The 9,732-nt window shown below is 38.3% G+C and overlaps 1 protein-coding gene across 1 annotated transcript in view; it reads left to right on the plus strand.

Moving 5' to 3' along the window:
- Positions 1 to 7,232, plus strand: part of Mcm4 (minichromosome maintenance complex component 4) — a 20,110-nt gene extending 12,878 nt beyond the window's left edge. The window contains exons 10-16 of the mRNA XM_028778258.1: positions 1,317 to 1,576; positions 2,067 to 2,432; positions 3,020 to 3,147; positions 3,649 to 3,856; positions 5,138 to 5,366; positions 5,803 to 5,936; positions 6,579 to 7,232. Coding sequence (XP_028634091.1) covers positions 1,317 to 1,576; positions 2,067 to 2,432; positions 3,020 to 3,147; positions 3,649 to 3,856; positions 5,138 to 5,366; positions 5,803 to 5,936; positions 6,579 to 6,671 — 1,418 coding nt within the window. The 3' untranslated portion in view covers positions 6,672 to 7,232. The remainder of the gene's footprint in view (positions 1 to 1,316; positions 1,577 to 2,066; positions 2,433 to 3,019; positions 3,148 to 3,648; positions 3,857 to 5,137; positions 5,367 to 5,802; positions 5,937 to 6,578) is intronic.
- The last annotated feature ends 2,500 nt before the right edge of the window (positions 7,233 to 9,732 follow it).

A 9,732-nucleotide genomic window follows, 5' to 3' on the forward strand; every position in this document is an offset into this window, starting at 1 on the left:
AATAAATAAATAAATAAATAAATAAATAAATAAATAAATAAATAAATGGATGAGAAGATCAGGCTTAGTCCTCAAAAAGTAGAGAGCCTAGTAAAATGCTTCAGTGGTACTTGGGTACATCAAGGGTACTTGCCATGCAGTTCTGATGTCCTGAGTTCCTTCTCTAAGTCCTACAAGATAGAAAGAGAGAACCAGTTCCCAAAAGCTGTCCACTAACCTCTGCACACCACACCCGGGCACATGAGTGCACACACACAGGCATCTTACACATTAATAACTGAATTAAAGCTTTTATTTTTTTTTTAGATTTATTTATTTATTTTATGTGTATGAGTACACTATAGTTATCTTCAGACACACCAGAAGAGGGCATCCGATTACATTGAAGATGGTCGTGAGCCACCATGTGGTTGCTTGGAATTGAATTCAGGACCTTTAGAAGAGCAGACAGTGCTCTTAACCACTGAGCTATCTCTCCAGCCCTTTTTTTTTTTTCTTTTCTCTTTTTCTTTTTTTCTTTTTCAACAGGAAATGAAGTTATTGTGAAGGTCAAGGCTAGTTTGAAACCCAAAGAACAAGAGCATCAGATACACCAGTTTAACAAAACCTTCCTTCTTAGCGATGATATTCATTTATAGAGTGGTTAAAGTATTGTTTACCTTCTTTGGGGTGATGGTGGCATGCAGTCACTCCTAGGGGTCAAGCCCAAGGCTCTGTACATACTAAGCAAATGTTCTGAGTGAACTATATCTCCAGCCCTCAATTAGGTTCATGAGAGGATAGCAGAAAATATCTTTTTCCTAGTATTAGCCCTAAATTGTCATTTTTTTTTTCTCTTCACCTTTAAGTCAGTAGGCTGTCTTGCTATTCATGAAATTATTTTTAAAAGATTTAGGGATTTTAGGATTTTCAATTTCAAGTTTTTGGTATGGGCTTTAGCATTTTGTTCAGCCAATTACTAAGTAAATTCTTTTTGCTTTTAGCTTAAGGAAATGACATTAAATACTGTCATGACACAGCCTTTTTGTTTTTCATTTTGCACCTACAATTGTGTACTAAAGAGTTATGCAGATAGTTCCCTAAGTTCATACAACACAGGTGGTTACAAGTACGATTTTGGATCTGTGTTTTAAAACCTATGTTTCTTCCCCCCTTGGCTGTTTCCTCTGTGTCTTGACTTTCTTGGAGGCCTTAGCCTGGTAGACTAAGAGGTAGTGGACACTCAAGTGAGACAGAGCCCCCAAGTACTGCACATTGCCTTTGCTGAGTTTACAGAGAAGTAGAAAGTTAAAGTTGTGTCTCATACATGTTCTTAGGCATATATCGAGCAGTACCTATTCGAGTTAATCCAAGAGTGAGCAATGTGAAGTCTGTCTATAAAACCCACATTGATGTCATTCATTATCGGAAAACGGATGCAAAACGTCTGCATGGCCTAGATGAAGAAGCAGAACAGAAACTTTTTTCAGAGAAACGTGTGAACTTGCTTAAGGAACTTTCCAGGAAGCCAGATATTTATGAGCGGCTTGCTTCAGCCTTGGCTCCCAGCATTTATGAACATGAAGATATAAAAAAGGTAACAATGGAGTTTTCAGCTTGGTGGTGAGACTCACAGTTATTTAGAATAAAGTAACTAAAGATCCATATGCCTCTGTACTATCTTCCAGAGGTAGGAACTGTTTGCTCTGTAACATAGCAAGGCACTGACTTCTGCCTTGGTTGATAGTTGAGTCTTACTGTTTTGTTGTATAGAGACTTATCTGTGCTGTGCATAGTCATGTTTTAAGTGTTACCTTTTTGTCGTTTATAGATCCATCTCTGCTGTGCACATTCCTAAACCTAGGAGGTTACATGGGGTCCAAACAGGGGTTCATGCTGGTCAAGTTTTAGGATGATGTCTGCTTAGGTTTATATTGGTTAGGAATACTTAGAATGGCCTGAGCACTCTTAGATGATTTTGGTAATACTTTGAACTTATAAAATAGAAAAGTACCTCTAAAATATAAGCTAAGCATATACTGTACAACAAATGAATGTTTAGATGTATTTATTTGTTTTTTTTTTAGGGAATTCTACTTCAGCTCTTTGGTGGAACAAGGAAAGATTTCAGTCACACTGGAAGGGGTAAGTTCCGTGCTGAGATCAACGTCCTTCTGTGTGGTGACCCTGGCACCAGCAAGTCCCAGCTGCTACAGTATGTATACAACCTGGTTCCCAGAGGCCAGTACACATCTGGAAAAGGCTCCAGTGCAGTTGGCCTCACAGCTTATGTGATGAAGGACCCTGACACCAGGCAGCTCGTCCTCCAGACAGGTGCCCTTGTCCTGAGTGACAATGGCATATGTTGCATCGATGAGTTTGACAAAATGAATGAAAGCACAAGGTCGGTGCTGCATGAGGTCATGGAACAGCAGACTCTGTCCATTGCTAAGGTGAGTGCTGGTGTCCACTGTGACTGCAGGCTCACAGCAGTTTGCACTTAAAGTTCAATTTCGAAACTTTTTACATTAATTGCTTTTACTCACTAATATGGAGTACTTACAAACTTGAGGTTTTATTAAAGTTACTACCAGTTTCCTTTCTAATTTGAAAACTGACTGGAGGGATGGCTCAGTGGTTGAGAGCAGTAGCTCCTTGGCCAGAAAACCTGGATTTGATTCCTAGCACCCACATGTGGCTCTCAACCATCTGTCTTCTGTAACTGCAGTTCCAAAGGATCCAGTATTCTCTGAACTCCCAAGATGACCAAGCACACATGTAATGCACAAACATGCATTCAGGCAAAAATACCCAGTACATAAAATGTAATTTAAATTAAAAATGTGGCTACAGAATGAATATGTCTAAGCTCAGTCCTAGACATGAATCTGAGTACAGGGTTTATGCAGTAAAGTCAGTGAGACTCTTGGAAAACAGAACCAGCAGAGTAAGTGAGGGTCAGTCAGACGTCAGATGAAGATGGTTTTCCTCCTTATGGTAGTCAGGAAAATACTTCTGACTGCACTGCTTCTTCTGATAGGCTGGGATCATCTGTCAGCTCAATGCGCGCACCTCCGTCCTGGCAGCAGCAAATCCTATTGAGTCTCAGTGGAATCCTAAAAAAACAACTATTGAAAATATCCAGCTACCACACACATTGTTGTCGAGGTACTAAAACATTTCTGTATGATAAATGCTTCTGATTGCTTATTTGTAGAATTGACAGCTGCTAACAGTCTCTTCATTAACATTAAACACTGAGATTTGATTGGTTAGGCCTCTTGGCAAGATTTACCTGTCTTAGTTATTTGACTAAATTTGCTTTCTTTCTTGTGCTAGAGATTTAATGAAAGGCCTCACGTGTGTTAGGCAAGTGCTCTTATCACTGAAGTACCCTCCTTATGTCCTCAAAACAGTTGAAAGGTTTTTATCCAAATACAATGTCCAATTGGTCCTGGATTACAGTAATATTTCTCAGAGGAGAGTTTTAACTTTTTTACTTCGCTGTTACCTAGGCAAGACTAAGGGTTGGTCAACTGGAGATGTGGCAGCTTTCTGTGGGTATATGTACAGTACAGTTGATGAATGGCTTTAATACCTTTTAAGTCCTATATGTAGGTATATTGGTGTCTAAACAAGGAAGACAGTATTTTTCTCTTGTCTTGTCAGATTTGATCTCATTTTCCTCATGCTAGACCCTCAGGATGAGGCATATGACCGACGTTTAGCTCATCACCTGGTTTCATTGTACTACCAAAGTGAGGAGCAAGTGGAGGAGGAGTTTCTAGACATGGCAGTGCTGAAAGACTACATTGCATATGCACATAGTACCATCATGCCCCGGCTGAGTGAAGAGGCCAGCCAGGCTCTCATTGAGGTAACCAGGCTTACGAAACATAACTTTGTAACTCTGGATGAGTTATCAGTTTCTCTTAACTTAACTTTGCTTGTTTTTAACAAGTAAGAAGTTGTAGAAATTTTTAATCCCAATCTGGGATTTCTGCCCTGCCTTTGATCATTTAGTTCCTGGATAATAGACACACAACTTTTATATTTACAAGAAGCCTTGAACAGCACAAGAGCTGGTTAGATAGATACCTACCCTCAATGCTATTATTTCTATTTCCCAGCCAATAATCCCACCATATAATTTGCCATATTTCTTCTGGGCTGCTCTTAACTCCAATTAGCCAACCCACATGGCCATTATTTCATGACTTACCTAACCCATGGCAGCTTCTTCAGAAGTCTCTTCACCTTCCTCTCCCCTTTGTGGTTCTCAGAAGCCATTGGCTGTTGACATCTTTATTCACCAGTCAGAAATAACTTGAGTCACTTGGGTCTAAGTGCAGATGCTGTCCTGCTGGCTCTCTCTAGGGCAACCAGGTCTTGGGGGCTGACACTTAACATTGCAATACATAGCAAAAGACCAAACCTCAACATTCAGATGGGTGATATTTAGATTCCCACATATTATAAGCTGGACAGGAATGGTCTAGGGCTTGTTTGGCTAGATTATTATGTTATGGCATTCCCTTTGATGGGTTTATATCCTAGCTAGGTTACGAAAGGCTAGGTGAAGGTTGCAGATAGTAGTGATTTTTCATTCATATCATAAAATAAATGAAACTTCTTGTAAACTGATTTAATTCTCTTTAAAACATTATCCAGTTACCTTACATACCTTGCAAAATGGATCTTTCAGCTGTCATTTGCCAGGCCTTTTCCTACAGGCCTTCTGATTCCTTTCTTATGCCACTGTTACCTTTGTTTGTGTTTGGTGGGGGTATGTTTTTGTGTGAGTCTGTGTCTGTCTTGTGTGTGTGTGTGGTGCTGCGGATTATACTTATGGGGGCCAGGCATACATTCTTCTGAGTTACATTGCCAGCCTTATGATACCTATCTATATTCACAAGATGTCTGCAAGAAGTCTTTCTGTCAAACATTTCATATCACCATGTAACAGTCCTCTGTTTCTATGTGGATGAGTTCCAAGTCCACAGCCTAGATCCAATTTGTAATTACATACAATAACCCTCCACTGCAGGCAGACAGGCTTTTGGTTACTTAACAGAACCCTTACTGTTCGATATCATCCTTGAAGCTTAAGGTTCTTGTTGCCAGTGGTTTCACTTGGTTTTTTTCCTACCTTCAATAGGCTTATGTAAACATGAGGAAGATCGGGAGTAGCCGGGGGATGGTTTCTGCTTACCCTCGACAGCTAGAGTCATTAATTCGCTTAGCAGAAGCCCATGCTAAAGTAAGATTTTCAAACAAAGTTGAAGCAATCGATGTGGAAGAGGCAAAACGCCTTCACCGGGAGGCTCTGAAGCAGTCTGCAACTGACCCCCGTACTGGCATTGTGGATATATCTATTCTTACTACAGGTTTGTTACTTGCTTTGAACCAAAAACTTAAAATAAAAAGAGATTCTGTCTCCTAGGGTGTTTTATATCTATTAAAATTCAGTTCAACCGAGAAGCAGGCAAGCACATTTGTCCCAGTTATGCAGAAAGCTGAGGCAAGAAGGTCATTTGGGCCCAGAAATTCTAGGCAAGCTAAGGTAGCCTAGTAAGGCCCTAACTCAAAGAATTTGATCTCCTAATAAGTATGATTATACTTTCTAACAGCTTATATGGCTTTCAGTGGCAAGTAGCTAATGAAAGATAAAATCATTAAAATAAAAACCTCATGCTCTTGAATATGTTCTGGCATTTGGCTGTTCTACCTTTCTTGGCAATATTACTGAAGTAATATTTATAGGAATCTAACATTTCACTTATTCGTGGTAGAAACATTTCCATTGATTTCTTTTTGAAATAGGAATGAGTGCCACTTCTCGTAAACGGAAAGAAGAATTAGCTGAAGCATTGAGAAAACTTATTTTATCTAAGGGTAAAACACCAGCCTTAAAGTATCAACAGCTGTTTGAGGATATTCGGGGACAATCTGACACAGTAAGTGTTCATATATGTATTATATGTATGTGTGTGTGTGTGTGTGTGTAAGTAATAAACATAAATAAGATTGCCTCTTCCATAAACACATCATCAAGAAATACATAATTAAAATGCTAGTACACCTGTTTTTAGTTTAGATTTGTTTTAGGGATGAAATATTTTCATGACTTTTTGCAATTAAAGATGAATTGTTAGTTTAAAAAAAAATGTTGGTCAAAGTCAAGGCCTGCTTATTTTATATTTATAACACTTTTTTACTTATCCTTGACTGCATTGGCATGGTGAAGGCAGAGAGCTTAGAAAGGACAACAGACACCTAGTCTTTAAAGAAACATTTGCCAGTTTGCCATCCTGATTTACAGAATAAGACATGCTTTCTAGCAGGGTTAATAAGATGCCTACCACTAAGCCTGGGACCTGTGTGGTGGCAGGAGACAACTGAATTTGGAAGCTGTCCTTTGACTTGCACTTATACACCAGCCCACAGGCACACAAAATAAATAAGATATATATAAGATGGAATTAAGCAAAATGAATTGTCTACAGCCCCAAATAGACAAAGACTCTAAGCAGTAGTTTAACATTAAAGTATGTATGTCTAACAGTAAGGACTCAATCTGTGACATTTTTATTTCCTAGGCAATTACCAAGGATATGTTTGAAGAGGCCCTGCGTGCCTTGGCTGATGATGATTTCCTAACAGTGACTGGGAAGACTGTCCGCCTGCTCTGAGCTGCCCGTCCCTCGGACTAGAGTCAGTCACTATGTTATTCATGCAAATGGAGTCTGAAAGGCAGTATTCCACTATACAAACATTTTCTTCTATCTTGGGATGTATTTTGTTAGTAAATGTATGTTTTCACCTTTTTTTGTTAACATTTTAAATTAACATATACAGTAGAGATTATGTTCTCGATATGCCATATTTTTTAAGCACCTTGCTTCTCACCTGTTTGTACATAGCCTAAGCCCAGTTTTGGAGGATTTTTTCTTTAATGTGGGGGCTTTGACTTTGTTGTGTTGCAGTGCTGGAGGTGAAGCGAAGAGTAGCATGCATGCTGTATGTATAAGCCATGTCCTTAGTGTGTGGAGAATTATGTGCTTGGAGGTAACAAATGGTGATGTGATGGGCTAAGGATTTTTATAACACCTGGACCTGTCTTTCTTTACAGAGACTTTTTCCCCATGACTATTGTTAGAACAGAAATATGCTTGAAAAATTATTAGATCAAGTTGCCTTCTGTTTTTTCCTAATATGTAAAACATTTTCCTAAATAAATGATAGAAAAGTAATATTTGGTTTAACATTATTTCTCATTAGGAATAGAACTTTGCTAAATATTATATCCTTGAAGTCATAATAGTGCTTTATAGGTTATAGAAAATCAAGGTATGAGTTTCATTGATTGTTTTAGATCCTTAGATCATTAGTTTCAAAAGCCATTGTCAGCAGTAAATCTTTTAAGTAAATATTACTACAATAAATCTCTAAGCCATTTCAATTACATGAAGTAGATTTTAATGTAACTTGGAATTCTTACAGGTTGTGTTTATAGATCTAAAAATGAATCTTTACTTAGCATTCAGATGTTGGTGTGAAAATGATGTATTTCAAAGGAAGGAGTGGTTGAGTTGGGACATCACCAAAGGCCATGGTCCTTTACCTAATTTAGTTGCTTCACTCATGTGAATTGGTATGAGTTCCTGTATAGAAGATGACTTCATGTGTCATCCTTACAGACATCCTGTGGATGTAGATCTTTAACAGATGAAACCTCATAATTTATCTGAAGTCCCAAAACAGGAGTCAGAACTCATAGCTTTATGTTCTGGCTGGAACCAAATCTGTCTAGACATGTCTCACTCAAGTTTTATCTTGACCCACATGTGTGGTTTATTCAACTTTGCTGTTAATTTTTTTTTAAATTTACTTATCTGTTTACTCTCCATTTGTGTGTATGTATGTACAGATGCCCGCAGGGGTCAGGAGTCAAATTGCGTAGAGCTTGAATTACAAGTATTTGTGAATCAAGGTGTTTGCAAGAGCAGAGCAATTTTTCTTAGTCCTCAAATTGCAATGTTTAACGGGGGTAATTCCCAACTGGTTTCACACATTAAGCAAAGTTTTAAAATTAAGCTGTTTCAATAAGCTTTGTGATGTCTCCAAAGTTGTCAGCTGTGCTAAAACTTTCAGCTAGTTAGAAATATGAACAAGATCTTGGCTAAGGGGTGTCTTTCCTTTCTAACTTACCTCAACTTATAATGTCATGCATTAGTCATGGGATTCCAGAGGCAGTCAAAGGTCTACCTGTATTATTTTAATTATAACCAGTTTCTATTTTATTTCAAGTAGGCATCCATGGGAAGGTTTGAAAATGACAATGCTAGTTAGCTTATTGACATTGCCCAGTTGGAGACAGATAATTCTCAATGCAGAAAACTTACAGATAAAAGTTTTCAACTTCACCCAGGAGTCAACAGAGAAAAGAAACTTAGGAATTTAGTAAATCTTATGACACAAGTTGTGAACTGTTCAAGAAATGCATTGTCAGGTGTGCTGAATATCTGTAATTCCAGCACCTAAGACTATTTATATATCTAGCTATATATTTCTTTACATTCAATTACAAGACTTAGAAACATATTGCTAGTATATAAGGTTCAACATTTATTGTGTTCATAGAGCCTATTTAGTTAATGTGGATATACATTATTACTTTATACATATGAACATGCTAAGCTATATTCAGACACACCAGAAGAAGGTATCGGACCCCATTACAGACAGTTGTGAGCCAACATGAGGTTGCTGGGAATTGAGTTCAGTCCTCTAGAAGAGTGGTTAGTGTTCTTAACCACTGAGCCATCTTTCCAGTTCCTGTATTACTTGATTTTAAATATTAATATGTTCTCAATCTTCTAGCAATTATTGTAGGCTAAAAATTTAATTTGGAGAAAAATTAGTCTATTTCCTGTATCAACTCTACTGAGTGTCTGGAAATCAGTACCTGAACTTCATGAACACTATAGCTATCTAGTGGCAGCAATAGCTATTCTTTCTTAAAATAAGGAGTTTTAGTTATGTATGGGTTAGCTGTTGCCTATTGAGGCCAGAAGAGGGCACCTGATTCCCTAGAGCTGGAGTTACAGCCACTGACTAGGCATGGGTCCTAGGAGCCAATCCAGGTCCTCAAATCAGTAAATGCTCACCACTAAGTCATCTCTCCGTTTATAAGAAATGTCAAGAACTATATCATACATAGTAGTAGCCTTAGAACGTGTTTTCCTGTTACCTTCAGGTGCCTGTGCAAGTCTAGGTAGTTTGATTAAGAATGTCATATATTTGAATGTTTACTGATCAAGAAGTGAAGTGGTATGAAAAGGATTAAGAGGTGTGCTCTTGTTGGAACTGGCCACTGGAAGTTGTAGGCTTTGAGGTTTCAATGCCCATGCTTAAGAGTTGCATTGGTCATGGTGTCTCTTCACAGCCATAGAACAGTGGCTAAGACGCCCTGAAACGTCTGAAAAGCCTATAGTTATTAAGTCAACATTCCCAACTTCTCTGTCCATTGAGAGAGTATGTGTCATATGACAGACATAGTAAGCCTTTTCTGCAAGATTCTGGAAGCCTAAGGAGTAGAATGTCCAAAAGAACTGGGTCAAGATAAAACTTGAGTGAGACATGTCTAGATAAGATTTGGTTCCAGCCAGAACATAAAGCTATGAGTTCTGACTCCTGTTTTGGCTTCAGATAAATCATGAAGTTTCTTGCTCTCATTTTTTCTGTTTTCTT

This window comes from Grammomys surdaster, unplaced genomic scaffold, assembly GCF_004785775.1.
Source record: "Grammomys surdaster isolate TR1022 unplaced genomic scaffold, NIH_TR_1.0 331, whole genome shotgun sequence".
Lineage (NCBI taxonomy): Eukaryota > Metazoa > Chordata > Mammalia > Rodentia > Muridae > Grammomys > Grammomys surdaster.